General features: G+C 36.1%; 1 protein-coding gene across 1 annotated transcript; it reads left to right on the top strand.

Moving 5' to 3' along the window:
• The first annotated feature begins 1,220 nt into the window (after positions 1 to 1,220).
• Positions 1,221 to 16,437, top strand: Oda (Ornithine decarboxylase antizyme). Its single transcript, XM_087360844.1, has 5 exons — positions 1,221 to 1,420; positions 11,908 to 12,086; positions 12,558 to 12,721; positions 13,129 to 13,214; positions 14,301 to 16,437. Exons 4-5 carry the CDS (start codon positions 13,139 to 13,141, stop codon positions 14,414 to 14,416), a joined length of 192 nt encoding a protein of 63 aa, XP_087216970.1. The 5' UTR covers positions 1,221 to 1,420; positions 11,908 to 12,086; positions 12,558 to 12,721; positions 13,129 to 13,138; the 3' UTR covers positions 14,417 to 16,437.
• The last annotated feature ends 324 nt before the right edge of the window (positions 16,438 to 16,761 follow it).

Raw genomic sequence — 16,761 nt, 5'->3', positions numbered from 1 at the left:
GCCTTGACAAAGACAATTGCAATCACCATATTTTCTGCTGCAAACGCCACAAATCACAGATTTCATATGCTTAAAGTATTAAGTTTTTGTGAAGAATTTTGATCCTGTTTCATGGAATGGTATATTACACTGTTGAAAAGGGTAAACAATTTGCAAGTTTTACTTTCTGCAAGTTGTTTAATGGTGATCAATGTTTTTAAGGGATGCAAAGGCTTTCGTGATTTAGGCTAAGGACCTTTATTAGAGCCTAATATTGACTACTGCTTATGTGCTGACATTCTTTCAATGGAGCTACACTATGGTCAAAAGGCATGTTCTAACCCTGCCAGTCAACCCTTCAGTGACAGCAACCATTTGAATGGTGTCCTATCAAGTATACAGAGGAGATTTATATCCCGAATATTTACAAGGTAATAAAGTAACTAAGTCGTATTACATAATAGTTTATTCAATTAAGAAGAATTGCAGTTGTGAAGTTGGATCTTAAGAAAATATTGAGGGCTAGAGGTAGATGGGAGTGATTATAATTTGTGTCAAGTATTGAATTTTGATATTAGATGTATTGAACCGTCAGATTAAGAAACAATATTTAATTATTAGAATAATGTTCAGTCCTTGCACTTTTTAGTAAAAGGAAAGGTTTTAAAATGGCACTTCAATATGCTTGACAGGCACACAAATATAAGTGCATGGAATTTCAAAGCCTTTAATGACAAAAGGATAAAAACACTGTAGTTTCGTTGCTGTTGAGTGCCATTTGTATTTTCCCGGCTACAGTCCGTATTATGTAGGTCAGTTACGTCATTAGATAAATTTTAACATTTTATAATATAGAGAAACATTCTCATTGTTTGTATTTTGGAATATGTGATAACAGCGTGATATACATTGTATATATTTAATTAACAAATGTATGAATTTAAAAATTGGACTAGTTTTATCTTCCGTCTTTGGTGGATGATTTCCATTGGAGAAATTTCCTTTCTCAAATCCTTGAAATTATTTCTATTTGTTCTTTGAAAGTATATAAAAATAATGAGTAATTCTTATTATATACTGAATTAATTATATTATTTTGACTCTATTATAATAAAGAATGGATTAAAATAGTTGATTTTGTGTATCATTTTCATGTACTCGTGCATCACTAGGATAATTACTTGTTGCAAAGGATAACAGCCAAATACGTCACGTGTGACGATTCAATCTGTTGACTGCTCTAACCAGCCACCAGCAGTTTGTTGATCATTCCTGGTGGGAAGGAGAGTACGTGTTAATGTTCAGGCGATAGGCAAACCTCTTTCAAGAGTAATTACAACATCGTGAGAATTATGAGTATTAGTGCCACATTGGCATTTTGTTGTTCTGAAGACAGTAAAGAAGATATTTTAGACGCAATGCCGGGTTTGAATTATGATAGGTGAGTACATTACAATCTTTTTGTTAAAGGGTCAAGTCCGCCATGTTGAAATAGAAAGTAAAATTGACCTATTTGTAATTAAAAATTCATATAAAAATTGAGATGCAGAAGTATTTCCTGTTTCTTATATTATTATTGGTTTCCAAGATTTCACAATTCGTTGTCCTAAATCATATGTCTGTTCTAATTTTAAAAACAGGAATCTTGGAACATGTACCCAGCTGATTTATAGTAACTTGTGTTTGCATTTATTTTTAAAGAGTGACTGCAGATCTGTTGAATATATGCGGTATTTGACATGTTTGATAGTCTTTGTGCTATAGCTGCAGTTGCTAGCCAGATAGTTTCATGCACATTCAGAAACTTTATGGATTGAAATTCAGTTGCTCAACTGGATTGTAGAAATAAGTTCCTTAATACTTCTTAGTGATAACTGATTAATGTATTTCCTTTGTTGAGATTCTTTACCATTGAATTTGCTGTTATTTGGCATTATTTATCATAGATATTCTGTGTTTTATCCCTTTTAAGTAAGTTAGATGTGATTAAACATGGATATAGGCAGCATTTATGTTCAGATATGGATGTTTTAAGCAACCTTTGACTGGATGACTCATAAAGCTGCTGTTCTGTTAGTGAAAAGTATGTTACAATTCAAAGGAATGAATAACAACAAAATATACTTTGATACATACTGATTGGTTCACTCCTATGATTTTGGCTTTATTACCACCTTATTTGGATTGTAAGATGTTGGAAAAGTATCATGGAAATCACAGCCTACCATGTGATCTGCATTTCAAAAAAAATCTCCAGTAAAATCACTGTACTTCCCACACTATTTGAGTAGGTGCTAAAAGAAGCATCTACCAGCATCAAATCAACATTTGTGTTAAAAATTGTAGACGCACATTCTAGAATTTCATTTCTTCAGTCTCCTACAGTATGTTTTGGTTGTTGGTGGTTATTTTGACATCCTGGTGAGTTTATGATAATTTTTTGTTTTGATCAATATTTGAACTGCATTTTGTACTGCCTGTCTGCAATAATTAAAAGTATTATTCAGTTCCATTTTATAACTTAGGCATGCCATCATAATATATGATGAGTGTTACTTGTTCAGTGTCATATTGTAGGATGATAATGGGCAGTCATTAGACATTTGATGGTTATCTGTGATATGTGGCGTTTGCTATCAGTGTTTATCAGATACCTTAGAAGAGCAGGCTTTTGAGCAATCTTTCTCAGGATATTTAAGATTCTGTTAATTATTCTTCATTTCAAAGTTTCATTTTTCAGATTGTACTGTAAAAGGGATACCTATTATTTTAGGTGTGTCCTGTCAATTTCTTCTTCCATAACAAGGATTAGGTAGAAAATCCTGTTTAGAGGCTACTGGAATTGTCCCCCCCCCCCCCCCCCCATCTTTTCCTTGGTTTGCCTGTGTTACATCTTTGGCACATAAAAGTTTGCCTGCCATGGTAAGCTTTCAGAGGACATTCTTTCCACATACTCTAGCCATTTTCTTTGGTAATGTTTTTAGTTTTTCTATTTATAATCATCTGTGTACTTCATTATGATATTGTCTTTTTTAATTTCTGATATACTGACCTTGTGAACCTCTTTGATTTATCTGTTTCTTGCTAAGCTTGTGATATAAGCGCTAGTGTTTAACTCCCATATTTAATGGCTCACCAATTAATTATAGATTAGGAATTGTGGAAGCCAATAGAATTCCACAAAAAATGTATAAATACAAACCTAAAGGCAAACGCCGCCCACAAAAACGTTGGAATGACCAATTTTAACTGCAGAGTACTGTAGCCTATTTACTTGAACAGAAAATTCCTTGGAGATGGAACAGTCTATAATAGGCTAAACCATGGAGATGATGATAATGACCAATTAATTACAGATTAGGAAATGTGATGGGAAGTTCTGGAGCAAATGGTGGTAGTGTAGCCCATTGTAAAAATTACTTATACCTTCTGTGTGATTCCTTTAATACAGTGAGTCTTATAAGTTTTATAAAATATGTATGAATTATTGTGTGTCGATGGGTATTTATTGTTCTGTCGTAAAAGGGGGGGGCCGTGAAATCGATGTTGTGGAATCTCCAATTTTTCTAGCAGACTTCGTACGGGAATTGCAGAAGTTAACTGAAACTGTGTTTATATTTTTGACGTTATTTTAGATATATGTTCGTAAATATTATATTGTACAAGAAACAGTAGCATTCTACTGAAAGTGGTAGTAATCGTGATGTTTGGAGAAGTTTGTAATCAGAGCAAAGGTTGCTATTGTTGAAGCAAGCCTAATTCCGTGACACTTTTACATAATCGATCGAACAAGCGTATTTGTCTCTGCGTGTATGAAACAAACAGAACGAAAGATAGAGCGTGAAACCATATACAGATGATGGCCTCTGACCTTGTGCCTTATCTGCTGTTACCAGTCTGACGGGTGGAAAATTTTGACCAGCCATTGAATATCAAGTATCTGTGCGTTCTCTCTTGAAGGTTAACGGATATATTTATGAAATATGAACCCCGAAGTTGTTGCGCCACGAAAACATTATAATCACAGGAATATATTTTAGACGTTTTAGTTAATTAAATCTAAATTGAGTTCTCCAGAGGTTTTGGATGTATTTCTCAAATGGTGAATTCGGTCTCATTTTTCAGACGAAGAACACATTTGCTATTCAAACTATGAATTCCTAATTGTTTAGTTCAACTTTATAGTAGACTTTTTCTGAGGTTTTCTGTGCTGTAGTTTCTTTTAGCAGTTGTTGACAGAATTTGGAATTTTATTTTTAATAGCAGTTTCTACAAAAGGCTATGACTACAGGGTCATGAAAATAATGCCCCAATTATGAGATTTAATTGTTTTGTGAGAAATTGAAATCTAAGCCATTTCAAGTGGGATTTGAGGTTCTTGTCGCGGCGAGTATGAAGATCTGGTTTGTAGAGCAATGTAGTCTGGAAGGAGTGAACCGACGTTTCAGAACGACCCGCCCTGATGATGGAAAGCAGCACGTACCTCTGAAAGTCTGTAAACTTTGACCTGACTACACGGCGCTGCAACCCAAAGGACAGCCATCTTCATTTCACCAATGTTGGCGTTACGTGCCGTCAGCAGTCAGTCCGATGGCGTTCGCTCTTGATAACCGTAGTGGGGCGGGGGACACACACACACTAAATATAGGTAAACAAGGTGGCTTGTTAGAGCTGTAAAATTGGGGGAGAGGGCGGAAAACAACAGAAACAAAGAAAGGAGTTTCTGGAAATAGCTAAAAACGGAAGGAAGGAATAAATACGTTTGTGGCTTTGTAATTTATTGCCAGTAATGAGCCCTCGATATTGTGTATGTTCACGGAAGGGGCAGAATTTCGTCCAAACTTCATTTTTCCGAGGCAAAACTAGAATACATATTGTAACCTACCATAACTGAACTAACAGCGACAGAAGATTTCTAGTATTGCCTAGGACAAACCCATTTATATAGATTTCGGGTATCTCCGATATCATGTACGAATGTTTGGTTTGGTTTGTGTAGTGGGCAGTGGCCAGTGGGCACATTTCATGACAGACTTCCTCTTGAATGGATTCTTTAGTGGTTATCGACAGGTCCTGTGACATCAGGTTCTGTGCCCTTTTGTGATTTTTTCTTCCCACTTGTTTTTATATGTTTTACTTATAATTTATTTAACGACGCCCTCAGTTTATTCACTCATTTGCGTCGGATGAAAGGGTGATAGTGGGCAATGAATAGGAAAGGATATGAAAGGAAGCGGTCGTTGCCAACCCCTGAGAGGAGACGTTTTGTGCGCAGTCAGAACTCGGCCGCCATCATGCAATAGTGGGACGGGTAACTGCTTCATAGAAAGGCTTTATTTATCCTGCATTATGTGATGTGAAGCTAACGCATTTGCTTATGGAGGACATGCTTAAGGAGCGAATGTGTAATGTGTTTACGCTGTTTGTTATCTCGGCATCACGTCGTATATTGGCTGCCAGAGTAATCTGTTTACGCTCTAAGAAATGAGACTGGAAAACAAAATCATCGGAAAGGAACTGAGGAAATATTCTGGGAATTGGATCTGCTGTATGGTTGTGCAAATTGCCCCCAGTGCCCTTCTAGGCATATATCACGCACATTAACACGCATCCATAAGCATTTTATCTTCTTGCGTTTGATTTTATTGATGTCGACCTCGTATGCAAGTGGTTACAGTAGACGGCAACTGATTGCGTTAGATGTTTCACCTTACGCGGCTGGTTGCACGAGAAGAATTCATTAAACTGGAAGGATTGTTCTAGAACTCCCACACTCGTCTCTAGAGTCGTTTAAACAATCTCCGTCAACCGCTAAACGAGGAACTGACCTTGTTTGAGGCATTTAATATCTTGTTCGGCGCAGTTGTTGGCTATGGAATCGTTTCCTGCAGCTGTAAAATGTAGACTGGCTATAAATAACGTAGTGTTATGTAGGATTGGTGTATTTTTTGTTCACGTGTGAGACGGAGATTTGTGATAATGTTTTCATAATTTTTACATTAAGGCAAGTCCATTATCACATACGGCCATTTTGGCATGTTCGTTCACATGAGTAGTTACCACAGAGATCACGTACCGAACTTTTGTTGAACGTGAGTTGTCACTTCAGAACGAGTTTAAAAACAAAATTATTTCATGATTAGCATTTATTTTCAGTTAATACGGAATGCAAACGCTGTCGAAGGCTGGATGAGAGAATGTATGCCTAACCCATCAGAATCGACCTTCATTCGTTCCGGTCTGTTAATTCTGGTCGGGTATGTTTGTGTGTGCGCTTCACAAATGAACAAAGATAGTTACGTCTGCGCCCTTGAGATCTGCGACGTTTGGCTTATTAACTTTGGGTGCGACTGAAATACAAGGCTAAATGTCACTATCCTCTCTGAATTTTGTCAACATTCATTGCTGTTCGTCTGCAGTTGGCTTTGGATCAGTAGATTTGAATCGACAATAAATTACCATGAAGGCCAGAAAAGTAGCAAAGTTTGTAAAATACGTAACTATTCTTTTTACGCGTGGCGGAATGGCTTATTTATATCTTGAACAACACTTTGTCAATCTTGTATTCCCATCCCAGTTATAGCAAAATTTGAAATGTCGTCTTTGATAGGACGTGCACATACTCAATTCCCCGCTATGAATTTTGTCAACTTCAATTGTGGCTAATAATTGAATTAATTGTTTGTGACTGGATGAGCCCTCGTAGAGGCGTTATAGTCGGCGCAGTAGTTTTTGGCCGGTGGAATTTTCAAGGGGAAGGCTAGGAGTGAGTCACTGACTGCCTCGAGGAGCTTATCGGACTGAACGCCCAAACAAAAGAAATACACTGACCGTGCCACCTCAGGTACACAGTCTAGGCCCGTCCGCCAGCTTCTTCACCGGCCAAAAACTACTGCGCCGACTATATCAACGGATGGTTTCTGAGGTTTCTTCGTTGCGTCGTACATGTTCCATTTCCTCCCATTGGCAACGACCTTCATTTGGCTGGTTCGTTGAACTCCCGTAGAAAAAGCCCCTCTTGATTGAAATTAATAGCACTTGTAGGTCGGTAAATTGTGTGATTACGGAATTAACTTTACCCTTCACCAGTGACTAAATTAGTCTGCCATTCAGAAATCAGAGGTTCTTATAAAGAAGTTTATTAATAGATTCTACTGCAATAAACAGGATTTGCCATGATGCAATGACATATTAACAGGCATTATCTAGTTTTGTATATTTATCGTGTTGACATCGTTTTATTATGGTGTAGTTTACCTGTGTTTGTAAGTTCCTTGCACAGTGCATGTAGGGGAGGCCTTGTCCATTTGTTCATATGTTTTGTTTGTCACTGAAACAACTGAATTTCCATTGAAGTTTGATTAAGATTGGGGTGGGTGAGCTCATGTGACTTATTAGAACTAATTTCAAAGTGTTTACAAATACTATAATCATTATTCAGCATTTGTTTGTTATTCCATTATTGTTTGGCAACTTCTGACTGTTAATGGATGTATTTAAGATATCAGGGGTACAAACTCCGATCAGTGATATTTTTATTTACTTAAGTTCACTTGTGGAAGCCATCATACAGTGGAAAATTACCGTCTTTATTTGGAAGAGTATTTAATCAATATTCACAGTATCACTGTATAATATTTATTTTACATAAATGACTCGAAAGTCTTTGTATGTGTCATATTGGGGCTGATGCTGTTAATTCATAGCACAATAGAAATATACAACTAAATTCTGTGGCACACTTATGTTTCTTATGGTAAAAATTATGCTAGAAGGATCTTTTATGAATGGATGGTTTAAAGGTGGCCAACCTGCTGATGTAAGGTGGCCGCCAGTAACTGCAGGACAGAAATAGCAGCACACTTGTGTACATACTGTTTAAAGTAAATAACTGTGACAGAATAATTACCTAATTCAATTTTTGTATGAGATTTCTCAATCTAAAAACATCTTTTAAAATGCATCTTTTAGTAAACCTGTAGGTCTGACTGTATTTTGGTCTATAAGTATTATTTTGATGGCTTCTTGCTGTTGACAAACACGTAAATAAATTGATTGATTTGCAATATAAAATTTCATTTAGCTCTGTTCATGAATTTTGTACGAAAGAAGAGAAATGAGACAGATACAAGCCGTATGTCACAGTGTAATGATTATATAGTTGTTGCTTTATATTTGAGTTGTTCTAATGTCAGATGTTGTCCATGGACAACCTATCATAGAAGAGATTTTACATATTCTCAGGTTGCTCTGACTTTTTTATCTGAAAAAACCTCATAATCGTAAGTTCAGTCTTGTTTTAAAAATTACGTGACTTCAATGATGAACAGTTTTAACAAGGAAATGCTTTGTATTCTTATGTCTGTATATAAACACACAATGCGCAGGGATACTATTTTGAGATTCTGGCAGGTTCCACGCTGTCTTAACTATAACAATCTTGGCCAAATTTTGTATGTGGTGGAGATTCTTTGGCTGATGATCAAGTGATTATGGAATGTGCTCCTACTGTGTAAGGTATTCATATGTTTGTCTGTCTCTTTGTGCGTCTTACTTAGACGACATCCATGACTTGGCGAGGCAGAGTTTGTAAACATCAGCTGTTGCAGCTGTTGCCAACCCAAATCCTTTTTATAGCTGGCCGTGAAATGTACTTCTATGTTTGTTTGCACAACTAATTACGTTCTTCTGTCTGTGATCTTTTTGGTAATATGAAGTAATGTACGGTGAAAGAATTTTCTTTTTGTATTTCTTTGTGTATGTAATGTAGTGTTCAGATATTAATGCTACTGGTATTATGGTACACAAGTCTTGCCTGCCTGTTAGTTTATGCAGTATGTGCTAATAAAGAATATTTTGCTATTTTATGAATGTGAGTCTAGGGCTTTGTTTACCCACAATAATAGACATGATCATTTTATTTGTCAGTTGGGGGGAAAGTTTGAACTGTTGGGTTACTGGGATACTGAACTTTGACAGCATCACTTTGCGTGCTTGAAATGTGGTAGCTTCATTTGTATGCCTCATTCTGCAGGCCTGAAGAAAATTGTTTTGATTTCAATAAAGCATTACCATTTCTATACCCTAAGCCAGGGTGGTCGAACTTTTTTTCCTCGCTTGGGCAAGAATAGTTTTCCTGTTGGACCCAAGGGCCAAGAAACTCCTACTGACACTATTTTTGCATTGCCCTTATCTTTAATAATACTTTTTCAGAAATGACAAATTACCATTGCATATGCTGAAATACAAATTTTATTTAAATATGCACAAACTGCTATTGAGATATTATTTTAAATTTGCTCCTGCAATAATTATTTTTAATAAATTGGTTGTACTGACTAGTAAAACATAAAATACTCGTGTGGGCCAGGTTACAAGTGGTTGCGGGCCGCCAGTTGGACCACTCTGATCTATGCCATTGATATGGATAATGAGATTTTAGATTTGGGTCAGTTTCTGTATTATTTTAGACCACAGTATTTGGGGATTTAGTATTTTTTAAAGATATTAGGTCTGCAGTGTTGATTGAAATGCTAGTGTAAAAAATTGCTAGTTCCAAGTGTTAGGTTAGGATACTCTTAAGCCCCAAACTAACTGCTTCTTGATGAACGTCTGTTCGTGTGCATACACGCTGTCATGTGCAGCAAAACTTGATGAATATTATTCTGAAGTTTGCATGGTTATGGTCAGATCTCATGTCAGTATATGTCGGAACAATTCTGATTTCACTAAAATGTCTGATAATGTACAAAATTTTGCCTTCTATCTTCTGTTGCTGAATTAATTATGTGGGTATGTAATATACGAACTACGTACAGTTCTTATGGCCTGACCTAGAATAGAAGCTGGCAAATTACCATGTGTGGTAAAGGAGCAGAAGTGAAGGACAACAATTTTTGTAGAATTATAGTCCAACAGACTTCATAACTCATTGCCATTACTATTGATTTGTTTTTGTTGCTGGAACAAAATAGGTTTGTAGGGAGTGCCATAAATTGTGGCATGTGCGTTCTTGGCATAGTACCAAGATGTCGTAGTTGTAGAGATAGGGAAATTTTCCACCATAGAGCAGGCTGTTATACTTAGGTCAAATTATGAGGAAATTTTAAGAGTACAGAACTTTCAATGTAATGGATATGTTGAAATACGTGTAATCAAAAAGTTTTACCGTGCCCCAAGTTTTGCACAGTTACCATTCAGAATTGTTTATAGTTCTGTTCTGTTGAGAGAGGTATCATTTTAAAAGAAGTTTGATGAATTAATGATTTCTACTTTCCTCGTGTTTGGAGGTATAATTTTTTTAATCATCTTGAAGAGTTGTTTATGTTACAGTAGTTCTCACTGAATTGTTGTAGTTCGCTCATAATTTATTTTAGAATGTATAAAACAGAGAATTAAGATGGGTTGAGTATGCATTATAGGTTGCAGAAATGTAAACGAAACATGCAGGATGTAACCACATAAGTAAATCTGGCAAGAGATTCACACAATGTACAGTTTATGGGATAATAACAGACTAATTATGTGCCATTATCATTTCTTGGAAGATTGTGTAATTACGTAGTGCTCACTAGGAGCGCAAGCAGTACAAACATCAAACTGGCCTTCATGTGATACAGATTATCTGTACTTTCACAGAAATCTGTTTTTTTTAGTGCATCCTTGTTTTGATACGCACAGGGGCAGGTGCTAAGTGAAATTAACCTGTCGTGTTTTGTAACAGTACAGTGCCCCTGTGCTCTATTTATGTGTTTCATTAGACCAGCTGGCAAAGTTGCGTGGTCACTATTTGGTCCATACAGACAGGTAAACAAGGCATTGGTAGAGTCTTTAGTTGATTCAGAGTAACTTGGCAATCAAGACATGCCTTCAAGCTGCTGTTCTGAGTTGTAAGTTATACGTGTTTCCACGCAGCTTCAGATCCCTGGATTCAGCGATTCATTTGTTAACATGTTACGAATTCTGTTAAGTTTACTGAAAGTATTCTTCCTTTATACCGTTACTATGTCGACAGATGCTAACCACTTTTCCCTTTTCCATGTGTAGTTCCTTAATACGAATGTGTCATGTAGGAGAGAGTTTTGCACTGATGTTACATTTTGTATTGCAAGATTTCTGTGCTGACGCTGGGACAGGAAGATTTCCAGTATCTTAATATGGTGGTGATAGTGACTGTGGTATCTCCGTTATTAGAATTTTCCCTGTGACTTTGTAATTGGGTTGAACAACTTCGTTTGATGTGGTATTATTAAATTAATGTAAATCAGCTGTTAATATTGTAACATGTACTAAACTATAGTCGTAAAGTGGCACATGCAGTTAATGCCAATGAAATGTAGAGTATCTGAGAAAAACACTTTCTCTGAATTAGTACCATTTGCATAATTTACTTCATTCGCTTTATTGTATTGGATTACGAACATGCTACAGGGTATCTTGACTATGCATTCTGTATGTTTAGTACGTGGAATATAGTTGTAGTTCCAATAAATTGTTTTGGAATGTTATTTATTTTAAGATGGTCAGGACTTTTAGACTGTCTCCGATATTTGACCAGAGGTTATTTTCAAAAATGTCAGTGTGACATAGAACTTGAAAGCGTTTAAAGGTTGTTCCAGAAATTCTACTTTGTACTGAGATTTTCTTATGGAACCGTGGTATTTCAGGGAACAGTGTTGCATAATGTTGGTACCACTGGATTAGATGCTTGACCTATATATATAGTACTGCTACTGACTCAGATACCAGAGAACACTTCTCCTTGTAGAGATTAATAGTTCTTTAATTTTTCTGACATTTATACCGCTCCCTCCCTATGTCGTCATTATGAGTGTTTGTCAATCTGAAAATATGCTGTAATTCCTGTTCAAGGATTTGCTTTCTGTCGTTATTGCTGGAAATGTCAGCATGGTTCTTTTTCTTTTGCAGTGAACAGATTGAGGCATGCCCTCAGTTCTGTATAACACTGGGGGTAGGGCCTCAGTGGTGGTCCTGATGCCCCCCATGCCGCATGTAGTGTGACACCAATTAGCACAGAGGGCAGCGGCGTGGGGAAACCAAAGGAGCTCTCTGTGAGCCAACCACGCAACTACAACAAAATTGTTACGGTATGTATGCTGTACTTCCAGATACGTGCCTATATCATCAGTCCTCATTCATTCTTCTGTACAATAAGCTGTGTTTGTTATTTAGGTTAGGTTAGGTTAGGTTGATTTGGTTGGTTATTTATCACTTGCTATTGTTATGGGATTTTTGGTCTTCCAGGATAATTATATTTAAGAATGTGTTCGTTGTTATTACCATTGTCATGGTATGGTGATCATTGCTGCTGAGGGATTTTGGGCTTTTTTGGATATTATTGTTAACCATTGCATGTGGGTTTTTATGATATATCCATAAGAAAAGAGGGCGAGGAGGAGGATTGAAATATCTAGATCCAGTAAGCTCTTAAGGATTGGTATAGAAGACTGGATGAAAGTGTATTCATAAATGTGATTATAATTCACTTACAGGTTCTAATGGTTTATTATATTAAATTTTACTGAAGGGAACTTATTTCAGAGTGTTTTGACTTATAGGAGAAGGAGTTACTGGAAGCAGCTGGGCAGCATCCATCTCTGCGCTTGACGTTCGTGCTTCGACTTACTGAGAACATTGAGGTGATTTTGGAAACGGTGCTATGGCAACACCGACTTTACATCCAGTTCCCATCAAGTTTTCTGTCTGAGGGCTCCAAGCAGGGGTGAGTTTGACTTCAATATTAAATTTCCCAAGCAGAAACCAGACATGTATGAGGCCGATGAGTGTCCGCTTCTCAGAAGTCTGATTATCGCAAGTTTATATAAAGGCCGGATACACTGCCGTCTCCGTCGTAAGAGATTATTCTTGTTAAGTCTTAGCAGAAAATGCAGATGTTCAGTGGAAGTATTTTTGGTATGAACATTAAACATTTTTAGTAAACAGTTTATTAAAGACTAAAGTGAGGATTCCTCTAAAAGAGGAAAATTTAATATTGGCATAATTAGTGCGGGACCATTGAAACTGCTTAACTGAGAGAAACAGTTTGTATGAGGAAAGGCAACAGAAATTAAATGTACCATTGTACTTTGTGAATTTATGGAAAATGTGGATGGAATTGTTTGTTGGCAGGTTTTTGGCTATGTTGGAATATGCAGAAGAAGTACTCAAGTGCACCGACGTCATTGTGTGCTTCAAGAAAGATTGCAATGACAGAGGTACTTTTCACTTTACTTGATAAATTTAGTATTATAGTAGTGATGCCTGTTTGGACAAGGTTTCCATGTGTCAGTTGAAAATATTAAGAAAATTATGAAGTTGTTTACTGTAATGACAAGCATTTGTTTGAGGTAACTAACTAGCTAGATGGCTTAGAGAACCGTAAGGTTCATAACCAGTTGCCCTCGGTGGACTAGTGTTTAGCATGCTCACCACTGGACCCAAGGCTCGTGGGTTCAGACCTGACCGAGGTCGATGGATTTTTAAGGGTGATAAACACAACACATAGCACAACTTCCTTTGGAGGGGAGGTAAAGCCGGCAGTCCCACGTTGTGGATTTACGGCATGTAAAAGAACCTTACGAGCATGATACGAGATGTTTCGTAAACAAAAATTCAGCGGCTGTTTTCTCACCCAGTCTCTCCTGATACACTGCTAATGGCTCTGGCAGTCAAATCATTCAGATGCATTTATTTGAAAGTTTCTTGTTTAATTTAGTTAATTCCTATTTTTTCCCATCCCAGAGAAGAGCTCTACCTTGTGAGAGGATATCTCACTTCACATGCATGATGAAATTCACGACAATGACAGATGTCTGTACACAAAGGATGTTTTCATATTCAAAATCAGAAGAAGTCAAACTGCAGCAGATTATACTTCCTCCTCCTGCAATCCCTTTGCTTCTGCAGTATTTACGTGAAAGTGCATACCAACAGTAATATTTGAAGCTGAATTAATAATATTTATTTGAGAGAAAAGATGTATGAGAAAAATTGTATCACATTTATAGCACTTACTGTAGCAAAATATTGTGTGTACTTTGGTTATTTATTACTCAAGAATTTCTCCCAGAATGAAAATTAATAAATATAATTTATGCCTATAAGTAGCTTACTGTTAGTGTCATCTTACCAATTTCATTATTTGGGAATATCAGCAGTTTCCATTTTTAAAATAATTTTTTAGTATGCTATGAAATGTGGCTAAACTGAATGTTGAGGTTTAGAAAATTTCTGAATTATATCGTATCTTCATTCTGTTACTATTTTTGCTGATTGTTATTAATAAAAAAATTTCTTTGCAGCACTGATAGTGCGAACATTCATGTACATGGGGTTCACTACATTGCCGCCAGGGCACCAGCTGATACCTGGTAACACCGACACTGGCATTATGTACATGCTGTGTTCCATCGAGTAGCAAAGACTCAGTCTCAGCAGACAGAAGTACCCTTTCAGATGTCGTGCCAAACAATGGATTTATTCTTCTCTTGCCACTTCTAACGAAGAAAATTGTTACATATGGCTGAGTGCAAATACTGGCTTCAAAGGCTGTTTTTGATCTCCAAACATTGAAATTGTTAGTTCTGAACTCAAAGAAAATTCATTCTACAATAGACATGCTTAATTGTCTTATATTTCATAAGAGCATCATTTCTTCTGGGAATTGCGTTTTAATATTGTAACTATTACAGTCACAAGTTTGTGGAAAATGTTTGATCGTTGCACATCCTTTTAATGTTTCAGCTTTGTTTTAAATTCTGTTCGTTAGGTAGTAAATTCATTTTAAAAATGTGTATATTTGTATTGATAAGCTAATGGAATATTTATACATGTTTGTTCTTGTAATAGATGTTGACATAAGTAGGATTTGAGGTTTTTTACAGCGGCGAGTCTGAAGATGGCTGTCTTCTGGGTTGTTGCGCCATGTAGTCTGGTGGAACTTTGCCGTTGTTTCAGAGGCCCTTGCTACCTCACTCATCAGGATTGTGAGTAGCCTGATGACGGAGGCAGCAAGGACCTCTGAAATGTTGGTAAACTTATACCAGACTACATGGCGCAACAACCCAGAAGACTGCCATCTTTAGATGTTGACAAGCAGGAAACGTGCTGTTAAAAACTTTCTTATATCTGATTCACATGAGATATGTGTTTTATGCTAGGATTACATCCTTTTCCCATGTACTGTTTAAGTTTTCATTCTTATTTTTTAAAATATTGATATGTAATAAACATTAAAATTGTTCTAAATAATGTACTTGTGATTATCATGAATACTTGTAACTGTACTGTGAGAAATTATACCCATTTGTCTTTGTTAGTACTTAAAAAGAGCATGCATGTGCTGTACAGATTATCTAGATGCCTAGGCCTGTATATTTATTAAAATAGACGCAGGTACTTTGATGTAAAGATTCAGTTCTGCATGTTTTAAGTGTTCAAGGATTGAATTATTTTAGTTATTATTTTGTATGGGATATATTAATTTTTAAATATTATTTATATAACCATGGTAATTATTCTTAGGATAATTGATGTTAAATATGTGTTGCCTTTGTGTTCTGTTTTTCTCGTGCTTCCATCTCGGCAAGTGTTAAAAGTGGCAAGATAAACTGTTTCCATTAAGTAGAGTAACTCTGCAGGTATTTGCAACTTCTAAGTCGTAAGGTGGTTTAAATATGTTTTCCCATGTCTGATTAAAAAGGTTTGCGAACAATCTCTTTAAAAAGTTGACTTTTTGGCAGGGTAGGTCTTATGTACTGTTTTAATGTGGTGGATAAAGTAAAATTCTCTATACTTATTTTATTGCTCTTTTCTGGAAAGGTGAGTGAACTGGAAATCAGACTCATTAATTTTCGAGTAAAGCAGAATTTTATGTATTTAGCAAATTATTTAGTCCTTACTTTTTTTTAAGACGTTTCGCTGGCCTTTGCCTGTAAGTGCTGAATGATTACACACTTTAAATCTTAAAACTCATTCATTAAAATGAATGTTCAAAAAATATATAAAACATTTAAAAATTAAAAAAAAAGTCATTGTATGCCCAAACTTATTCAGTGGTAATAATTTAGTTAATTTAGTTATAATTATTCCATTCCATTTTTTTTTTAAATGAGTGCTTCTATTCCAGTCTTGTATTATAAAAGGAAAATATTAATCAGAATGGTTTGTTCGATGAAAAATGTTGGTTGGGGTAATTTGTCTCTGAAGAGAAAGTCAGATGTGCATTACAGAAGCAGATACTTTGTGTTAATTTTTGTGAAAAATGCAACATAGCAGAGACTGAAAAGCAATACAAAAATTTGAGGAGACAGTATGGTAGGAACAATGTGATTGCAAACAAATGTAATGGTATGAGAGAGAGTTCATAGTTCTTGTACACATTGATAACACACATGTAAAGTGCAGTAAATGAAATATAAATTATGGAAGGAAGGCTCATTGCTGTGTGTTGAGTACCCATATACAAAGCTCTGTATTCCTGGTCCTGTTTCCCACACTCATTAACCCATTTATTTTGAGGTGGACAGTTGCCTGTTCATCTGTAGGTCCCAGAAGACAAGCATAGCCCTTTGTTTTAGTGACTGGCCAAGGAATTGGAATTGTAAGACATTTAAGGAATGAAAATGGCATCTTTCATTGCATAAATCATGCACACTCTTTTTCCCATATTAAATTAAAAAGAAAATACTTTGATCATTCCTTTCCATTATATTTTAAATAAAATGTAAATTCTCTCCATACATATAACATATTTACCTTTTG

Source organism: Zootermopsis nevadensis, unplaced genomic scaffold (assembly GCF_977971745.1).
Source record: "Zootermopsis nevadensis isolate Lab colony 2312 unplaced genomic scaffold, Znev_1.0 Znev_ptg000050l, whole genome shotgun sequence".
In the NCBI taxonomy this organism is placed as follows: Eukaryota; Metazoa; Arthropoda; class Insecta; order Blattodea; family Termopsidae; genus Zootermopsis; species Zootermopsis nevadensis.
The sequence above is the reverse complement of the archived record's forward strand: the minus strand, read 5'-3'. Positions and strand labels throughout refer to the sequence as shown.

Bases quoted from the DNA above. Each gene is read 5' to 3' on its own strand.
- Oda (XM_087360844.1), top strand. From the start codon at position 13,139: ATGTTGGAATATGCAGAAGAAGTACTCAAGTGCACCGACGTCATTGTG. The intron at 13,215-14,300 runs GTACTTTTCACT...ATTTCTTTGCAG, and splicing joins GAAAGATTGCAATGACAGAG to CACTGATAGTGCGAACATTC.